The sequence below is a fragment of the Pseudorasbora parva genome, chromosome 22 (assembly GCF_024679245.1).
Source record: "Pseudorasbora parva isolate DD20220531a chromosome 22, ASM2467924v1, whole genome shotgun sequence".
In the NCBI taxonomy this organism is placed as follows: Eukaryota; Metazoa; Chordata; class Actinopteri; order Cypriniformes; family Gobionidae; genus Pseudorasbora; species Pseudorasbora parva.
In genome coordinates, this window is record NC_090193.1 from 16219281 (window position 1) to 16241368 (window position 22088).

Consider the following 22088-nt stretch of genomic DNA (forward strand, 5'->3'; position numbering starts at 1 on the left):
TGCTCAAGAAGCAACGTTACACACTAACTAAAGTTAAAAAGTGAAATTGCATGCAACCACCCCTTTAAGAGATGTAACTAGTTTGGATAGAAAAGATCTCAAGCTGAAGACGTTACTATAACTATACCCATTATTAGATGCAGCACTTCCTTCAAATTGGTAACAATAAAAACAACCCATAATTAAAAATGACCCAGCGCATTCGCAATAGATAATGCTTTACAATTAAAGGTGGGATAGGTAGGACTGATCTAAAACACTTTTGTCCAAATTTGTTTAAACTTTCTTTATATGTCAATACATAATTAAAATGTAAGTACTCTGAAAAGGAGAGTATAAAAATCGAGTGACTCTAGACTTTTTAATCTGCAATAAACACCGCTCATTATTTTCGTTCGGGACGAAACAAGTGATTGGCTTGGGCGACTGTCACTCTCTCTCGCTACCATGGCGACCACTGCTTTCGCTACAGGTTCTGCCCACATGCACGCGCTCGTTTGATTTGAGCAGTTCAAGAAGCAAGAAACCAAGGCAAAATAATGGCAGAGAAAGAGCATTCAAAATTCACAGTGCAGGGTTTTACAGTCAGCGAAGGCAAACAATGCAAAAAAGGAAGACAGTACGAGAAAAGGCAATGCACAGAAAGTCTCTGGATAAACAAAGAAATCAAACCGAGTAAATATCTGCGTGGCTTTTCAACGATGGTGAGAACTGAGGGACCTAAAGGAGCTGAAAAACGACTCATTGCTGGCTGTAATTCTGCTGGACAGGTAATCTTTCATTTTGATTATACATTTTTTGGTTTATGTTTCCATGAAGCATGTATCAAGAGCACTTGAAGCTGCCTAATATAGCTAACATAACATTACTTAGCATAAAGTTACAATGTTATACACTTAGCCATTAGTAGAGATGATAAATACTCGATATGTTTAGCTCAAGATGTGTTGAATTTCGCAAAATTTAACTTTAGATAACAAAAGGCATGTGTAAAAGCTAGTACACTGCATCCAGGAACTTTTTTTAGAGCCAAGTTAGCTTTAGGTACTACTGATCAACAATACTTTCATCATGGAAACTCTTACATGCAAAACACAGTAGATGTTATGAATCTTACACGAAATTCATCTTCATTACAATATAACTGATGTTATTGGAAAAACATGATGCTACCCGTTTTTAGCTTTGCCTTATAAATATAACTTTCTCATTACCAAATCAAACAAAAATATATTTTAAACTTTACCAGTACCGGTATTCTAGCTTGATAGTGAGTACTAAAAGACATCTTATTTGTTTATATTCATACTGATAAAGTTCGATTTTTTTTATTACATGTGATTCTGACATTATGTGACTACATGCACACTGCTCGTCTGAGGTAAATAAAGCGTCTTCCAGCTGATAGGCCGGTGTAGCGCGTTCATGTGTTTTAGGGGGCGTGGCTTTGGAAAGAGCCCAGAAGGGAGAAGGTGGAGTGAATGGAAATAATGAGCTGTCTTTAAAACGGGTCGTGAGAGGTCTACAGACACTCATGTTTTATACTTTCTTTTTCAGAGTACTTACATTTTAATTATGTATTGATATAAAAAAAGTTTTTAACCAATTCCTACCTATCCTACCTTTAACTCTGTAGCCCTTTAACTTAGAGGGCTACACATGGCAATTTATCTATTCAATACAATATTCTATTCTATCACCTGTTGAGTAATAAAAACAGCATTTTTTATATGGATTTTACAACATTTCAAATCCCTCCGTTCTCACCATTTCCAAAAAGCCAAGCCAATGTTGGTTCGCGTTCGAGATTTAGCGTCATCCATGTCAAAATTTCTCACCCATTGGGACAAACTAATAGCCTAGAAATCTACACACACCCTAGCGGCAGCAAATTTAATCTGCCCGCGAGTGTCGTCTAGCAACTCTCAATACCCTTCTGAGCTGTATTCGCCTAACTCTTGCCGGGCCAATCACATCGTGTATAGAGTCGGTGGGCGGGGCCATTAATAACGACGGCCGAGTTGCGTTTGCGTGCTTCTAGTAAACACAGAAACTGGCGAACGCGGTCTTTCGAATCAGCTCGGACCGCGACTCTGGAAGACTTGGAGTTAAGCTTTTCTCTGAGAAAAGAACGGCACTGAAGTCATTCTTAAAAAGGGAAGATGTGTTCGGAGTTTTGCTGACCGGAAACGGCGAATGTTTAATCTATCAACAAGCTCTGTTTCACCTTCGTTGCTCTGGTTGGTGTAGCGCTATCCTATCGCGTGCAGAGGGAGTTTGAAAGACAACCGTTTATCCCGCCCCTCGGATTGAGCCCTGTCTATGGTGAGTTTCCAGACCAAACATCTTGATGTGGGTCTGGCTTGTCAGGCTAACAAACTAACTTATGGCACTCCCACACCATATACACACGTAAAAGTAGCCTAAAAAACCTTTCTGTTACAGATATGACGAGACATGCATGAGCGAATGGCATATGTACATATGTATAAGGGTACAACAAATACGTTTAGGATTAACATTTAAATTTTGCAAAAAATGTACATTCAAGTCATTTGATATTATTATTAATAAAAATAATAGTAGTAGTATATGTTCTAATTTAATCCTCTATCTAATTATATAACAAATCGTTTTCTTATAGTTTTTAAAGCCTTTCATTTACAGACAAAGCTACTAAATCATTGATTTGACTTCTGAAACCCTTTGCTTTGAGTTCCATGTATTGTGTTGCATTAATATTCTAGTCTATCTCTCAATATTCCAGAGATTCGGATGGAGTTCCACTACACGCTCCTGCCAAGCACTTAATACGAGAAGACAAGGAGCAATTTAACAATGTCACCTCTAAAACTGAGTCTTTAACTAAATTTATGATGTCGCTTCAAGGGCTGGGGTATTTTGAGAGAAGTATAAATAAATGTATTTATTGGAATTCTCCCCTTTTCTACCAGTTTGCCAAATATTTAAATGTTCATTACTCAAGTCAAAAAAACATACTTCAATGTGACCTCCTGCATGTGTCACATAACTGAGGAAACCTCTGCAGATTTGGTGTCACTTATTGAGATCAAGACTTCACTCATATCCACAATTAACATTGAAAAACAAGAAGGAAAGGATTAGTGAAGCGCTTAACGCACCTGGAAAGATTCCATATGAGCGCCAAATTGTCTTTCCCTCCTGACACAAAATGACTGCTGTCATCAGTGAAATGGATGCAGCTCAGGTCCTGATAGTGTCGACTCAAAATAGCAAGCAAATTTCCTGTTGACACCTATTAGAAAGTATTAAATATTAAAGGTGAATACAATATGACTCCTGTCCCAGCTTAATATGCTGAGACAGATGTAAGCAAGTCACAAGAGACAATGACAAATAAGTGTGTCCACAATAAATCTAGTCTAAAAGACCAATTACTAAATGTGCCAAGTTTAAAGAAATGCTCTGTCTCTTTGCTTTTATGTTGGATTAATATGTTTTTTTGTTTTTTGTTTTTTTAAATAGGCCAGAAAGTTTAATTTAATCTTTTGTTTTTAAATGCCATGTGGCGTAACCAGTATTTTCTTTAGGCCTTATATATATATGTGAGTGCTCAAATCTTAATTATTATTTCCAAAAAGGTTTTTAAATGTATTTTGGTTACACTTTATTTTAAGGTGTCATTGTTACAGTGCAATTACAGTACATGGCAAAAATTTGGACATTACTATTTGTAATATTTTTTTAAAGAAGTTTCTTCTGCTCATCAAGCCTGCATTTATTTGATCAAAAATTCAGGGGAAAAAAATAATATTGTGATATATTACAATTTAAGATAATTGTTTATTTAAATTTATTATACTTTAAATGATCATTTATTTCTGTGATGCAAAGCTGAATTTTCAGGATCATTCCTCCAGTCTTCAGTGTCACATGATCCTTCAGAAATCATTCTAATATGAGGATTCATTTTCAAAATTGGAAACAGTTCTGCTGCTTATTATTTTTTCATAACCTGTGATACTTTTGTATGATACTTTGATTAATAAAAAGTAAAAATTAAAATAAAAAAAGCAAATGTTTTAAAAATAGAAAGCTTTTGTAATAATATATACTACTGGTCAATAATTTGGGGTCAGTCTTTTTATTTTTATTTTTTTAAATAAATCAATAATTTTATTTAGCAAGGATGTGTTAAATTGATAAAAATTGATAGTAAAGGAGATTTATATTATTTGAAAATATGTTTTTATTTTGAATAAATGCAGTTCTTTTGAACCTTTTATTTATCTAAATATATTAGGCAGCAGAACTGTTTCCAACACTCATAATAAATCAGAATATTAGAATGATTTCTGAAGATCATGATCACTGAAGAAGACTGGAGGAATCATCCTGAAAATTCAGCTTTGCATCACAGAAATAAAAGATAATTTAAAGTATAATAAAGTGAAAACCAAATATTTTAAAATGTAATATATCACAATATATGAACTATTTTTTTTTTTTTGATCAAATAAATGTAGGCTTGACGAGCAGAAGAAACTTCTTTCAAAAACATTACAAATAGTAATGTGTCCAAACTTTTGGCCTGTACTGTACAGTCCCTGACAAAAGTCTTGTCGCTTGTGTACAAACTGACCTAAAGTGCCGCTGAAATATATTTCTAATCAATATTTTTTTACAAGAAATGGCTCATTTTAATCCCACCAGCTTTTGTGATAATGTTTCAGTGAAAAACTAAACTTTCAAAAAGTATTCTAATATTCACAGCTTGGTAAAGCCCATTGAGTCAATTTTTGCAAAGACATAAGTGTTGTCACCTTGTCATATGAGCTTCACCTGTGACTAATAATGGATCAATTAGGTCTCAAGTGTGTATAAAAAGAACCCCAGTACGCTAGACCTTCACATCAACTGCAACTAGACCTCTGCAAACATGCCTAAGATTCACCCTGAGACTAAAGTTTTGATTATCAAGAGGCTGAAGACCAGACCCACTGCTGATGTGGCAGACACCTTCAATGTGTCTGAGCATCAAGTACAGAGGATAAAAAAAAGATTTGAAGAGACTGGAGACGTTTTTGACAAGCCCAGGTCAGGCAGACCCCGCAAGACAACTGCTCGAGAGGACCGTTTGTTGGCTCGAAAATCCAAGGCCAGCCCATTTTCCACTGCAGCAGAGCTCCACGAGACCTGGTCACCTGAAGTCCCTGTGTCAACCAGAACAGTTTGTCGGATTCTGTCTCGAAATGGCCTCCATGGTCGAATCAGTGCCCAGAAGCCAGCACTAAACAAAAGACAATTGAAGAACCGTGTGGCATTTGCCAAGGCCCACAGCCTGCTAAAAGGATGGACGCAGGAAAAGTGGCAGAAGGAGGATTTTTCAGATGAATCTTCTGTTGAATTACACCACAGTCGCCGCAAATATTGCACAAGACCTACTGGAGCCAGAATGGATCCGAGATTCACCCAGAAAACCGTGAAGTTTGGTGGCGGAAAAATCATGGTCTGGGGTTACATCCAGTATGGGGGTGTGCGAGAGATCTGCAGGGTGGAAGGCAACATCAATAGTCTAAAATACCAAGAAATCTTAGCTACCTCTTATATTCCCAACCATAAAAGAGGCCAAATTCTGCAGCAGGACGGTGCTCCATCGCATACTTCCATCTCCACATCAAAGTTCCTCAAGGCGAAGAAGATCAAGATGCTCCAGGATTGGCCAGCCCAGTCACCAAACATGAACATCATTGAGCATATGTGGGGTAGGATGAAAGAGGACGCATGGAAGACGAAACCAAAGAATATTGATGATCTCTGGGAGGCATGCAAGACTGCTTTCTTAGCTATTCCTGATGACTTCATCAATAAATTGTATGAATCCTTGCCAAACCACATGGATGCAGTCCTTCAAGCTCATGGAAGTCATACAAGATATTAAATTTGGATCTCACAGCACCACAACTTAATTTGCTGACATATTTTTGTATTTGCAGTAAATTTGTTCCATTTCTGTATAGGCGACAAAACTTTTGTCTTGCCAAAATTTGACCTTTCTGTCTTGATTAAATGATAAATATTTTTTCTATGAAAATTATTCATTTCAGTGCATTAAACATCATTTGGGAGGGTTTTAGCTGTTCATATGAGCTATTTCTAACACCAATTAATTAATTAAAAGTCAGGTTAATATCAGGTATTTCTAGAAAATAGATAAGCGACAAGACTTTTGTCAGGGACTGTATATGTTAAAGAACTGAGTAATATTAATTAAGTAATTAACAAAATGTGCTTACTATAGGGTTTGGTTAAGGATTAGCTGCATGTAGTTTTACATAATTTACAATTATTACTACGGTAAGTACATGTAACAAGGACACTGTAAAAATAAAGTGTTACCTATATTTTCAAGGTAAACATTTTTTAGTTTTTTGTTTCTTTTACAAATAGTTAATTCATTCATAAATATTGAGCACTTTACAATCTGATCTAACATGTCTCTAAATATTTTATATTTATTTTATGACCTTGACACACAATCGCAGTCATTCTTTCTTTTATGATATCAGGACAGTTGCACATTTGTTCATTTATGCCCCAACAGTTTTAACTGAATGAGAACCAAGTCAAACATCAGAATCATGGAGTAAAATTGTGTAATATTCTTTGATAACCAAAACAAATCTCCTTACCTCCCACAGGTATATAGCTTCAGCAATGCCAGCCAGTACATAAAGTCCATTAGGAGATGCACAGAGACACGTAACGATCCCAGGACACACAATCTTCTGCTGAAGCTGGTCCTGAAAGGTAATGATGTGCAGAATCAAAACGGTATTCAGAGCAGAACAGCTTTGTTCTGGGCATTTAGAAAGCTGCTGCAATGTGTTCAATAAGAAATGACCAAACAATGACAAATGACCATCAGAATGTCACGTATTCAGAAGTCATAGCCATTGAAGATAACTATATTTTAGGGTTTATATTTGTTTTTGTTACAAATATTACATATTTGTAACAAAGAGCACATTTCTGGCTGGAGCAAGTTTTCTATTGTTCATATTTTTGGCAGGTCTGACAAGGTTCAATTTTAACTACACAACAGAGAGATGGTAATGGGGAAATATGGGAAAAGTTTATGTCCAGAGTTCATTCATTAAACAAACATATCAATTTAAAACAACTAAACCCTGTCTACATCTGGCTGTCAAATTTCTTATGCTCATGCTTGGTTGATTGGATGTAATCACAGTAGGATTCAAGTGTCAGAAAGATTAGGATTAGGGTCTCAGGTTAAGGATTTTAGGAATAATCTACCCCAAATTTGCATATTAGCAATATGTCGAACATACTAAGTACTTATTGTGTGTGTGTGTGTGTGTGTGTGTGCATGTTTTTGTGACATATGAGGACACAAATGTGTATAATGACATGGGTATGACATAGGCATTACAAGGAGAGGGTGAAATATGAGGAAATGTCCCCCCTTTTCAAAATGCTTATAAATCATACAGGATGCGTTGTTTTTAGAAAGTAAAAATGCAGAATGTTTCCTGTGATGGGTAGGTTTAGGGGCAGGGGCAGTGTAAGGGGATAGAAAATACGGTTTGTACAGTAGAAAATCATTCCGCCTATATGGAATGTCCCCATATTTCACAGAAATAAACGGTGTGTGTGTGTGTGTGTGTGTGTGTGTGTGTGTGTGTGTGTGTGTGTGTGTGTGTGTGTGTGTGTGTGTGTGTCACACTATCTAGATTAATGGCTACTTAATTAATCTTTATACACCGTTATTCTACGACTATGTATTAAATATTTACGCTACTAATTTTATCATGAACTGATATATGTTAATAATGCTAATAAAAAACTGGACTTTATATTTGCACTGGTGACTGCAGTATGTCTTTGACAACAGATTTTGAGTTTTGTAACATTAAGATATTTTTTTTAAAGCAGCACTTGGCAACTTTTGCTCTCGGGGTCCCCCTACAGTTGGGAAAAAATAATGTCCTCAACTACTGTGGTAAGCTCTGTCATCCTACAACAGGGGATGCCATCGCGCGTGCATTTGTTGACATGACTACCCTGATAGCCCTGAACTAATGATGCGCGGGTCGTCTCATAACCCGCGGACCCCGTATGTCTATTTAATGGTCGCGGGTGCGGGCGGGTTGTAAAAATATATACAGTGGTGCGGGGCGGGCCAAATAACTTCATAAAAGCGTCCCCGCGGGTTGGTGCAGCACTAACGTTTACACTGCAGGAGGAGTTCACATACAGGTGTTCTTCTGGCGTCGCGTGTGAAATGTCTTCCCAGGTACAGTCAGTGGCATATGTTTCAGCATGTCATGTGAATATAATTTCATGGGTTTTATTTTTTTTCACAAGCCAGCGTCAATATAGTAGTCTATTGGTTACCGTTTTACAGAATCTATATGATACTTCAATTCAATGTTTGAGTGGTAGGTAACGTTAATCACCATAGCAAGCATGACAGCATCGGTCGGGCACGCCTCCTTCAGCTCACCCCAACGAGCAAACGCTGGCCCAATGTTGATCCTCGTCCTGCCTTTAATCTGATCACTTTTCCGTTTCCTCTTATTGCTTTCCTCCAATAAAACCTTTTCTTATTTGTCTGTGCTGCTTCACGCATGACTATAACATCCAACAAACAAACGATAGTTGGGCTCGCACATCCAAATTTAAGGAAGTGTGGGTCAAGGTTATTATAGTTTTGCTTTTTGAAATTAGTTTTTATTTCAGTATCGTTTTCAATTTTGCTACAAATTTCAGTTTAGTTTTAGTTAGTTTTACAAATGGTTTTGCTAGTTTTAGTTTAGTTTTTATTTTGCAAATACATTTCTATTTAGTTTTTATTTATTTAGTTTCAGTTTTAGTTTTAGTAATTATAGTTTAGCAGAGTTACCATAATGAAGTGTAGAGTTTAATCTTACTAAACATCCTTAAGTGAAATAACTTGATAAACAAGCATTATTGTTTATACCCAGGACGGTCTTACAAAACATGCATAAAGTTGGGTCTTCACCTTTGAGCAAAAAAGCTTGAGTCAAACTATGACCTATACAACCAACGATCTGGAGATTAAAAATGAAATAAATTATATTTTGATATTAAAAAAATTATATTTGATATTTTTGACATAGGCTAATACTCAGAGGATCTATCTTAAAGAACCAAATAAATGCAACGTAAAATATAAAAGTAAAAATTATAAATTCCAGACAAACTCATTCATAACAAAGATGAAATATTGTTAAACTATTAAAAGCTTATTTTAATTTCTTCAGTAGTACAAAGTCATCTGAATACAGCCAACACACACTGTTGTGTGTGTGTGTGTGTGTGTGTGTGTGTGTGTGTGTGTGTGTGTGTTGTTCTATAATTGTAAAGGGGACCAATGTCCTCACTTATCTAGTAAAATATTATGATAACTGACTAGTGAGGACATTTGACTGGTCCTCACTAGTTAAAAAGGCTTATAAATCGGCCAAAACATGTTTTTATTTAAATCTATTATTTTGCACGTTCTTGGGATGGGTAGGTTTGGGGAGAGGGATTGGGTTAGGGGATATAAAATATCATTAACCTGATATAAAATCATTGGAAGTCCATGCAATGTCCTCACTTGTATAGTGAAACAAACGTGTGTGTGTGTGTGTGTGTCCTGGTATTCCCTACTTTGTGGGGAAATGTCTCCACACAGACAATAATATTATTAGTAGTAAATGATTATGATAACACCTTTGAGCCTGTCAATATTATGCAAACATGAAATCTCAAACGCATAGTAGGCTAGTACTTGCTACTATAGTTGCTGACTTTTGCGCCTGCGTCTCTCGTCGCGTAAGAAACTGCATTCTAAAACAGTGAGCTTAAGTTAAAAGAAGTTCAACGTGCATCTCATTACCTTGTGTTATTTCCCCTTTCACTGCCACGGACGTGTTGATTCTTTGTGAACTGCCGTTTAGGACTAGCGATGTGTTGACTGTCTGACTCTGCACGCGTCCGTCACAGGGCAGCGGTTAATCTCCTCAGATCGCTTCACGCGCAGTAGCGCAGTTGCGCAATATACAAACACTCCCTCAACCGCCACAGTCAGATTTTCCACCACATGAAATTGGGCTTATTAATTACGAAAACAAATATTTATTTTTGCTAATTATTATTTTATTTCAGTTAGTTTTTTAGTAAGAGAAGTTAGTTTCGTTTAGTTTTAGTTTTTTATTTATTCAGATTTTTTAATTTTATTTCAGTTTACGAAAATGTTTTTTGACCAATAGTTTTAGTCTTAGTTTCAGTTTTCGTTTACGAAAATAACCTTGGTGTGGGTGGTGGTGGAAGTGACGTATATGCCGTAAAGCAGTCGAATTTTGTAGTTCTTTTTGTTCTCGGGTTACTACCCGAAACCCGAAGTTTAAAAGTATGATTAAAAACGATACAGACCCCGTCAGGCTATGGCAGACGTGTCATTCAACCTAGTGTAAGTCAATGTATCATCACAAGAGTCTTGAAAATATACTATGAAGTTTGAAAAGTTACCTGGTGCTCCTTTAAAATGACCATTATATAAATGAAACAGGTTTGTTTGTTTTTTATAAACAAACGATTATAAACTTAAAATCATTATAGTGTTTTGTTTATTAAAATTTAAATAATCTAAATCATGTCAACTTTTAATAATAGATTATGGATTAGACTCCTTTATTTTTATCATTAATATTTTATGAACTTTTTTTCAAGTGCTCCACAACAGATTTATTAAATTTATTTAATAAATAGAGATATTTATTTAAAAGAGATTTATTGAATTAAAGTGCCCCATTATGGATTTTTGAATATTACCTTTCATGTAGTGCGTAACAGTTCTAAGTGAATGAAAACATCCTGCAGAGTTTAAAATCTGAAAGTGCACCGTATATAAAGTTATTGTCTTTCAAAAGTTGACTCTAAGTCAATTAAACAAATTGTTTTCTAAATGAATCACAAGCCGGTTCGTTGTAAAATCACGACAAAACATTAGCATATTACCCGTACACTTACTGCCCGCGCAGACACAGGGAAAACTTGAACCATCTCAAACACTGCAGCGGAAACTGGATAGCATCATGTGGAGAAGATGCTGTGTGCTCTACAATGTGTTTATTGTGTATCTGGCTAACCAGCTAACTCAACATTATTAATGTCTCACTGAAATACTACTGTAAATCAGCTGTAGGCTGCAGTATTACCTAAAACTGTGTCTATGCAGATTGTCTGTCATTCTTACTACTTTGAATATAGATAAAGGATGTAGCAAGATTTGTTTTGCAAACATTAGTGCTCAGCTAACGTTCTGTATGTGCTGTTATTGATATGGTTCCTGCATTTGCACCGCAATAAATTAGAAACACACACACTGGTGTGTTGACGGATGCATTCTGCAAATTTTCTCGATGGGGGATAGAGATCAGAGATAACGGCCTTGATCTCTGACATTTCCTCCGCTGTACGCAGACGCAGATTAAGGTGGTCAGGGGCAATATGCAAACATGGTGAACTGGCATATACACACACACACACACACACACACACTGAGACAGCCAATACTACAGTGTTTCCTCTACATTGCTTCAAGTGGTGGACCACCACAGTAAAAAAAAATCACCACCACAACACACAGGTAAAATAATAAACTGAACATTACAAACAAAACGCCAATACAAACAAGCACAAGGCCCAGTGCTTAGAAGCAGTCTTTTAACTAATAGAGATGCCACCAAAGCCACAAAACAATTACAAAAGAAATATGTAACTATAAACAGCAAAGCAACAGAATTCCCTGCATTCACAGTTCAACTTCAAGCTAGTCTAGTTATGTTACAGCAATTGCATCAGTGCAGAACACCGTTTTACAGAGCCAAAAATCACAACATCTTTACTGAGACACAAACCACTGTGCAATACACTAAACTAAACTGTGTGTAAAATAAAGCCATAATTAACAAAGCTGACTGGAATTCCTTCCATCCCTGCTGAGGGCGCAGGCGCGGCTGACCCACAAGCAGGTGAACAATGGCTGCTTTTCCACAGTCTGGTCAAACGGTTCTTACGCCCGTTTCTCACACACTCCATTTGCAGTGCGTATGCGGTGCGTATGTTTTTCCGTACCCGTGTTAACGGATTACAGCTTTCGCACTGCACTCGGATGCTGTCCATCCGTTCCAGGCAAGGGCGTAGATTTGGTTTGAACATTGGGGGGGGTTGAAAGTTGGTATGGCAGTTTTTTTTTAAAGAATTTTGAAAAATAATTGTTTGTATGCGTTTTGTTATTGGATAACTTATTTATTCCTATCTTCCAGCTATCTATCTCTCTAATCTATCTCTCTAATCTATCTATCTATCTATCTATCTATCTATCTATCTACACTCTAAAAAATGCTGGGTTAAAAACAACTCAAGTTGGGTTGAAAATGCACTAACCCAACAATTGAGTTGTTTTAACCCAGTGGTTGAGTTGTTTTAACCCAGTGGTTGAGTTGTTTTAACCCAGTGGTTGGGTTAAATGTTGCTTAAGACAACCCAATTGCTGGGTAAGAACAACTCAACCATTGGGTTAAAACAACCCAATTGTTGGGTTAGTGCATTTTCAACCCAACTTGGGTTGTTTTTAACCCAGCATTTTTTAGAGTGTATCTATCTATCTATCTATCCCTGCTGCTGCTATATTTACCTAAAATCTGTTACAAAACATGTTAAGAGATTTATACACCTCATAACTTTATGAAATTTGTGTATAATCATTCGTAAAATTCTAACATAGAGATTATAAAAAGAAAGAAATTAAGTATTGAAACCACCAGTAGGCGCCAGCGATTCACTGTTTTAGTGAGCCACTTAAATCGTTCATTCATCCAATTCGTTCAAAAGTCAGATTAATTTAGGCAGAAAACAACCGATGTGAATACTTTTGTCATTGATAATTACAGACACTATTGAAAAATGAACTAGCAAAACAGACGGCTGCTTTTATAACTTGTTATACTGATAGTTGTTATATATCTAAATACATTGCAATGGATTAGCTAGCTAAAATATATGTGGTGTGTACTTAGCTATTACACAATATTCTCATACCTTATTCTCAGTACATGCTTTAATTATTTTTTGCATCCCTCTCTGACCAGCAGTGAAATATAATCCACTGTGCAGTGTTTCTCTTCATTTTTTGGCGCTAACGTTACACGTGTGCTCTTCCAAACACCACTCGCGTTGTTTTGCTGAAAGTGCGACTCATTGGTTGGGCGTTACCAATCGGTTCAATGGAGGGGGAGTATTTTTTGTCTGATTTACTATGACAAACTCATATTTGATTAGCAACTAAATTATTGTTACAAAATAAATGAATTCTACATATTTTCATTTGATCTACTGTGATTTTCATGTTGAAATATTGGGGGGGTTGTAACTGATGGATTTGAAAACTGAGTGGCTTACCTCCCCCACCCCCCATCCCCCCCATAAACTATGCCCCTGGTTCCAGATGAGCCTACAGCAGTGCTGCGATCGTTTCATACAGATTAATAATAAAATGTAAAGAAATACCTGCTCGCCCTCCATAATGTGTAATAAATAGAACCAGCCTCAAAAGCCGATGCTAGCTGGCAGTCCTCTTGCTGTAAATCTAGTTTTCGACTGAATGAAGACGCAGACTTGAAGTATCCAGTCAGTTTAGGGATTTTTTTACATCTCTAATATGGTGTTGTTTTTTACCTTTGTATTTTCCATTTTTTTGCTCCACTATTGTACTTTCTTTCTGACATTTTTCCATCTTGCCCATCTAGCAATAGAACTGACGTAGCCTAAATGAAAATGACTGACATGATTTGACCAGCATCTGATTTTTGACAGATGTGACCTGAGTCACATCTATCCAATCAGCTGCTTATTTTTTTGTATGTTTCTTATGGGCCAATGATAGTCTTTTTTTTGTTCTGTTCGTGCTGAAGTAAATTTAAAATAATAAAATAAATTGTTATGCCAATCCAGGGCCCCTATAGGCCGCAGCCTACACAAGCCTGCGTCTGTGGGTGATGAAGTTGAGAGTCTAAGCTGTCAAGTGCAAATACATTGTGTATGCGCAGCTAAGATTCTCTGTCTATATTATGTTTTTGACCCAATATTGTAAACTATAAATGTACCCGATATGATAATCGTATGCATTTATACCTTTACAACCTTACACACGCCCAGATGGAAGCTTGACCATGGCAGCCTATGTCCCTGGGGTCACACCGTCTCCTACGTGACCAATTCACAGTCAAAGTATTAACTTTATTTTTCATCTTCAGTCCCCAGAGATTGATGAATATTGTCTGAACCTCTTACTGAGTGAAAGTACATCTTATCAGTATGTTTTGGGAAAGTTTCCTGATTGGAGCTAGAGCTTGAACAAATCCAGCCTTGAAGATGGAAACTGTGTATCTGTGGGTGGGTGCGTCAGACTCAGTACCCGTCGGTTATTGGACCTGACGTTCTGAGATGAACAACTGGCATGTAGGGGAGTTGAAATGACCATCTGATATGACAAACTGAAGCCGAGAAACTCTCACATAATTATGTTTTGTTTTTGTTTTTAAAGCCCAAGTAAGAACTTCCTATCCTAGTAAACAGTTGGTTATGGCTTAAAGGTGCCCTAGAATGAGTTGAAACAATATTTTAAATTCTTCTCTGATATCTGCATAGAGGGTATGTGGCTTATTTAAAGGGGTCATGTAATGGTACACGCACCTTTACAAGTTAATTGTACGTAAATGTGTGTTGGCAGTGCCTGTACACAACCATAAAGATAAAACTCCATCCAGAGGTTTCATTTTAATCTTCTTATACGTTTTCTCCTGTCTCAAATCAAGCCGTTTGACCGTGTGACTTCACCGTGTGACACCCCTCCCACGACTGTTGACTGACAGCAGCGTTTCAACACAGACCTGCCCTGAGCGAGCTCATCTCCGTCCGCCATTGTTGATGCGCTGGAGCAGAATGGCGTCTAAGCGATTGTGGTGTTCTGTTCTTAGGTGTAATAATGAACACAACAGTCATTCTGATGTTCCTAAATCTGAACCGCTGAAGATGCAGTGGTTGAGTTTTGTTTTTGAAGTCGCATGCACTGAAATGGTTTGCTGAAAACAGAGCTGTTTTTGACCAGGTTAAAAAAAAAGGGTTTTCTTGCAATACTAATGAGATTTTTTTTTATTAAAGTATATTACAAAGTTTTAATTTAGACACTAAAGAATCATAACTCTTTTTGGTTTTGCCTTATTTAAAAAAATAAAATAAAAAGTTGTTGTACAGTAATGTGGAGTTCTTCTCTGATTGGAGGTTTCAGTGCTCACAGTGAAAGCAAACACATCTCTACTGTCCAGCATGACAATGGAGAGATTTCCCAACCTTATTTGGGCCTGTTTCTTAGGAAGATGCAGATTTTGAGGAACAGCCAATTGTTTTGATTGGAAATTGATGCTTCTGATTGGCAAGTTTAGTCTTTATTATCAGTAAGAACCTGCAAAATGTAAACATTAGATCAATACTAGAACAGTCTTGATAACCCGAGATCATTTTGTGACAGTGTCATAAATTTTGCAGGATCATCTTACAGTGTGTTTGCTGCTACGACATATATAGTGAATAGCCAATAAAAATGCAGCATGAAATAGCATATTGATCGATGCAACAGTCGTGCTAAAACCATAGACTGTAAACAAATATGGATGTAGTGCCACTGTCTGAATCCCGAAACAAATATATTGGCATTATTGTTAAATAAACTTTTGCCATTGCAGTAATAAAAGCTATTATTTTTTAGCTGTTATCCGGGAGTCACTGCGAGACACTCCCAAATAACAGAAAATGGGCAAAAAGGCGGGACGTGGGCTGAGCTGACGCAATAATTGGCTATCCACCTGTCACTCAAAGTAACCACGCACTTAATTATGCAGAACTTTAAGGCTTTATAAAACATAAATTTTAAGATGGGGCTTAATGAGATTCTGCTCCCTTCTGGAGCCTGTCTCTAGTGGCCAGTGGATGAATTACAGTTTACAGTACTTCGAGAGAGATCGGCTAAAACTTAAATCTATTTACCACAAGGTCAATTTGCATGCCAAGTTGGCCTCTTTTCCCTAGCCATGACGGCCATGTCCATATTCTCCACTTTCGCTTCATCCTCTTTTTTTCTCAGCGTACATAAAAACCACAATTGCCAAAGTGGACATCTTGCTCTATTTTAGGTCTGCAGCTATCAATTATTTTTGTAATCGATTAATCTAGCACTTAATCGGTTGATTAATCAATTAATCAGATAGTAATTACTTTTTCCTTTATTAAAGAGCAATACTAAATATATAAGAGAAAATAAGACGGGTATCTTAAAATTGACATCTAATTTGTTTTCTTTTTAGAAAAATTTTATTAAGTCAGGACGGTGATCCATGTGCAAAGCTGCAAACTCCATCGCGTTCATGTGTTTGGAGTTGCTCGTATCTCCTCAGCTGATGCGTGAACTGCCGCAAATGAAACTTAAATGTTCAGCGTCGCATCCTGAAGCTCCACACACAGTTGTCTATTTACTATTAGAGGGGCAGAATGCCACACAGAAACTTTTTGGCTTTGCACCAGGCAAAATATCAATCATAATCATTACAAAAAGTAAAGATAAAGCGCCTAACAATGTCTGTGTGCGTTCATTCAAATGGCTTTTTCTCTTGTTCTTTTAAAAATGTGCCGCTTTGAGCGCTGTTGAGCGGAATCGTAAACACCTCTGACTGGCCATTGTGCTCACGCGCTCATCAAACAGGTCTGTGATTGGGAGAGAGGACCCAGCTACATTTTTTTTTGCTTCTGACGCCCAAGTCTATAACCTGCGTCGTAGCCTACGATTCATTAGGTTTCATCATCTTACAGTCTACATAATTGTACCCAAGTTTATTAGACTATAATTGTCAAACAGCGTGATTTGTAATGATCTTTTAGGATTGCCAAAATCACAGCCTGTAGCAGACATTAAAGTGACAGCATCCAAATATTCCTAATGCTGTCTGTAATGTTAATCAAACAACAAAAGACAGGGGAAAAAACGTAATGCTTGACTAAAAAACTTGTATAACTTTATTACAGTCTCCATATAAGCTCCAAAACAATAACTAAATTTATATTTAGCAGATATAAGCATTCAAAACTTACAGTCTCTCACTTCATCTAATATGGATTAATAATAAATCATTTGATGACATCACTCTGCACTTGATTTTCTGTCCAATCAATTGCTCTCTGGAATCTAAAGAGTCCCGGCCACCTACATTATAAATAGACGCTGCAGCTGAAATCGGTCACTTGTCCACACATTTAATATTTTCTACATGGTGAATGGCACAACGTGCACTAGGGGATAGTAAACAATTCAGACAGTGTTCATGTGCTTTCCATTTGGGTGAATGAAGTCTGGTTTAAAGTTAGTAGCTTTGTCCTACTGTATTAATTTGTGCTAATGCTTGCATTTGATTTGTTCTTCTTTTTTTTTTTTTTTTTTACTGTTTTGCATTACTATCTTGGAACTGTGAATTTTCAGTGGCAACTATAATGTAGTGTCATTACTGCGGAAGTTTTGCGGAATGCGATTTGAGCTACTTTTGGCAGTGATTGTTGGAGTTTGGGTTTTTGAATATCGATTGGGCTGGATTTGTTAAGACCTGGCAACCCGGCTTGACATGTCAGATGTTCGTTAACATTCTCTCTCACACACACACACACACACAGTTCTTTTTTGAATGTACATTTAAGAAGACTTGTTCTGAACAATTTTGCTTGTATTACCTACTACTTGAGTATAATGCCAGTGGTTTTTATTTTTAGTATATGCTTCAGTTTTACCCACCTTTCTCTGGATCTCCCACACGTTTATGAAGTTCTTGCAGAGTTGAGCTCCTAATATGTATTCTCCGTTCAATACTGTTAAAGATCTGGACGAGGTGTTACCCCCGCGATATGACAAGAACTCTGCCCCGGAATGAGGGTCAAAAACTGCACAGTTAAACATCTGACCCGCTGAATCTGCGGATAAAACTATCTCTGCGGGCGCCGACATGTTGGATAGACAAAGCGCGATTATTTTGGAAGGCGACGAGGGGCGGGTCTTTGCAACGTCATTTCCGATAAAGTAAGGGACTCTGGGTATTGCTGTTTTATAGGCAAAGTCTTAAAAGTCGTGAGTGAAAGGGGATTTTTGCCTTTGTCTGACTCAAATGTAAATTATTTACATTGTTAAGTACAAGACAATTCTTGAAAAGTTTTCTAGAATGTGTGTGTTGGAACATGAGCTAATGAATCGAGGATGTAAAAATGGAATCAGTTTCAGGCTTAGCCTAATGATAATTCTGTTGGGAATTTCATCATTTGTAAACAGAACACATGGAGCAAAAAAGGGGTATAGCAGACAATCAAACCTGCTTTCTCAAAATTTAAATTTCCCAAAATAAAAGTAGATATTATTAATGAACCATTTTGAAAAATCAACCGTTTTGAAAGATATTGTTAGCTGATTCTAACTGGCTAGCTAGCGGATGCTTATGTGATGTAATCAAAAGTTTGGAAGTCCAAATATTTTTATTCATGGGGCATTATACCCCATGGGGGTGTTTTCCCACTAATTTTTATACCTTGATATCACGGCTCCAATCATGGAGGACACCAGGGGCCTATACAATGAAGCCAGTTTAGCTGGCTAGCCAGATTTGTTTAAACTTACTTTGTGCCAATCCTGGGTTTTAGGTACCATTAAAGTGGTTTGGCTTTTAGCTGTGTTAATCGCCATAGTAACTTAGGCTCCACAGCTAACCTGCTCCATGCCAGGTTATGTTCTGAATGAGAGGGTGCTTCCCAATTCTTATTTGTGCATCCTCGTTACCAGTTATTATTAACAACGAATTCCAGTTATTAACTGCTTTTTATTCATTGTATAGTATTAGTTTCTATTTGTTTCTCTATTTGTTTCTTTCATTTTGTTGTGCTTTGATATAATTCTACAACTGTCAGGTGTTGTTATTTGACAAACATTTGTGTTGTAGCCTACATGTAAACATAATAATAATTATGAATAAAGTGTGGCACGATATGAAGCGGGAGGAGAATTAATGCTTGCGTCATGTTTAGTCGATAAAACACTTCCGCAAAGGATACTCCTGTGTATCCTCACTCATGACTCTTCAGGAAGCCTCCTCACTTCTCCCTCCTCGCCTCCTCACGGTGCAATTAGAGAATTGAGATCTCCTACAAGATGGCTGAGCTCCATCGGTTTCCGGGTCATATGATGGAGGACGGAGGAGCAAGGAAACGAGGAGGGATATTGAGAAGCACCCAGAGATCTCAAACTGAAATTGGACCAATCAGCTGTGAGTAAAGTGACATACCTCTAATGCAATAAAGCCACTTCCCCTGTTTCTACTGCAAATTAAAAGTCACTACATAGCAAATGGTTTTTAAAGACTAAAGCGTCTGGCTTTTAACAATGCTTATTTATATTAATATAATAAAAAAATATATTTTGAATGATTTAGATATAATTTATGTAATTATTATACCCTTAATCAATTACACATTTATCATTTTATCAATTATTAATAGGCACTTTGTTAAACTTAATATAAATAGCCTACATAAAGTCATACAAATAAGCTTTAAAATCAATAAATAAAACTATTAAAAAAGAAGCTTACTGAGCTTAAATGTTAAATTTTCTCTATATATCAACTAAACTAACTTCATAACTTGCATTGACGTATAATATTGTTTCTTTAAGTTGTCCTCTTTCACAGACAGCTCTTTTTTTCTGTGTAAATTTTTTTAAATTCTTAAATACATATTTTCAATCTTGTAATATTCTGCAAAAGAGAAATTAATCTCATTGCTTCTCTCACGAGAAGTGAATCTCAGTTCCCCTATACAGCATGTGATTGGCTGTTCACTGCTGATGTAACAGTTAAACTCCTAAACTGATCAAAGCTTCAGCATCATGGTACACTGTAAAAAAATGTTTTGGTTTTTGTTGGTTTAACTTAAAAAAGTAAGTAACCTGATTGCCTTAAAATTTTGAGTTTATTGCAATAAAAAATTTGAGTTGATACAATGATATTTGTTTAATAAATAGAAACTCAAAATATTATTGTATCTGAACCACATAAAAAAAATTATAAATCATGACAATAGTACTATTTGGCATGTTTCACTGCGTCATCAGAAATAAAACACACACAATTACCCAATATGCTTACAAAATCTTTTAATCATAGTATAATAAAGGTTGTCGAATCTCAACATTGTATCAACTAAAAAATTTAATTTCAATGAACTCAAAATTTTAACGCAACCAGGTAACTTTTTTTCTAAATAATTTTTTACAGTGTACCAACAAAGCCTTAATACAGTGGTTTGGTTTTGTCAACTTAAAACTAATCCTGTAACCCTGAGTTTGTTAAACTACCATCATGGTACAGGCCCCAGGTTTATTCTTGCCTATTTATTGTGAAAATCTCACTGTAAAAAAATATTTAGAAAAACAGTTACCTGGTTGCCTTAAAATTTTGAGTTCATTGAAATTAAAATTTTGAGTTAATACAATGAACATTTTTTGAGATTCGACAACCTTTATTTAAAAAATTATTAAAAGATTTTGTAAGCATGTTGGGTAATTGTGTGTGTTTCATTTCTGATTATGCAGTGCAACATGCCAAATAGTGCTATTTACCAGATTTATAAATTTTTTATGTGGTTCAGATACAATAATATTTTGAGTTTCTATTTATTAAACACATTTCCTTCATTGTATCAACTCAAAGTTTTAATTTCAATAAACTCAAAATTTTAAGGAAACCAGGTTACTTACTTTTTTAAGTTAAACCAACAAAAAACAACATTTTTTTTTTACAGTGTAGTGTCACATGCACTGACAACCATATAAACATTTACATCAAATTATCTGCCAATTCTATAATTTCGGTCAAATGCAAGCTATTTTCACTGTGTATAATAAAATATACAATATCGCTTCAAATGATTACTCGTAGGCTATTATGTAAAAATTCACCCCACCACCATGTTTAAAGTTTATGGCACACCCATCTCAGGGAATTTGGGATTAACTTTCTGAACCTCATGAACCAATGACAACATAAGACACGACCAGGGAATCACATGACAAAGAGGAGCGGTCCCCAATGTTTTGCTTTGGTTTCCGGTTGAACGACATGTTTCCTGGAAATGGTGTGCAACAGGGTTTGAGATACATTTTATCTTGTTTAGTGGGTGTGTCAAAAATGTAGGCAACACGTGGTATTAAACCATGTGGTATTGAAAAGACAGCTCGCACAATGTGTCCAAGTAAAGCGAGTGTTTACAATTGTGTCTGCTTCAGCTCAGTATACGCAACAATTGAAGATATAAGAAGACATGTTTGTCTTTTCAGCCTGAAATGCGAGGCAAATGTTGGATCACAATAATTAGGAATTGCAGTTTCCACAAATCCTTCCACTCGATTAGGATGTTCTCTTTTATTCTGGACTGCAAGGGCAGTGACTGTAACATTAAACGTATTTTTCAGTGTTAAACATGTATTTATACAGATTTCTGAAAATTCTTCGAAAATAATATAAGAATGGCCTTCTCAGCTGCCATAGATGCAACTCCTGCGTTATAAGAACATGGTGTTCAACCCACCACCGCTTCCGTTTACAATCAATCACCACAATAACATGAGGCCAAGGAAATCACATGACAAGCCAGGAAACGTGACTGTGACTAATAATAAGGACATGAACATGAAACAAAATCAAAAGTATGCATAACACTTACATGAGGGTTGCTGTGATGAACTTCACGCAAGTTGGATCAGCCTGGAACATTTGTTCTTAACAAATTATAGAATGTAAATAAATAAAGATTTTCAAATTGAATATTTTCATTCACTGAGATCCAATGTGCTTGATGTGAAATTGTAACAGTTCTTGGGCAGCGAATGATGACAAAGTCCACAAAAACACGAGAACAGAAAATAACCCATGTTG

General features: G+C 36.3%; 1 protein-coding gene across 1 annotated transcript in view; it reads right to left on the minus strand.

The window, feature by feature from the left end:
• Positions 1–18163, minus strand: part of wdr18 (WD repeat domain 18) — a 131351-nt gene extending 113188 nt beyond the window's left edge. The window contains exons 1-3 of the mRNA XM_067431129.1: positions 17909–18163; positions 6675–6785; positions 3144–3277 (exon numbers count right to left, since the gene is read on the minus strand). Of these exons, the coding sequence (XP_067287230.1) occupies positions 3144–3277; positions 6675–6785; positions 17909–18118 (455 nt within the window). The 5' untranslated portion in view covers positions 18119–18163. The remainder of the gene's footprint in view (positions 1–3143; positions 3278–6674; positions 6786–17908) is intronic.
• Positions 18164–22088: the final 3925 nt, after the last annotated feature.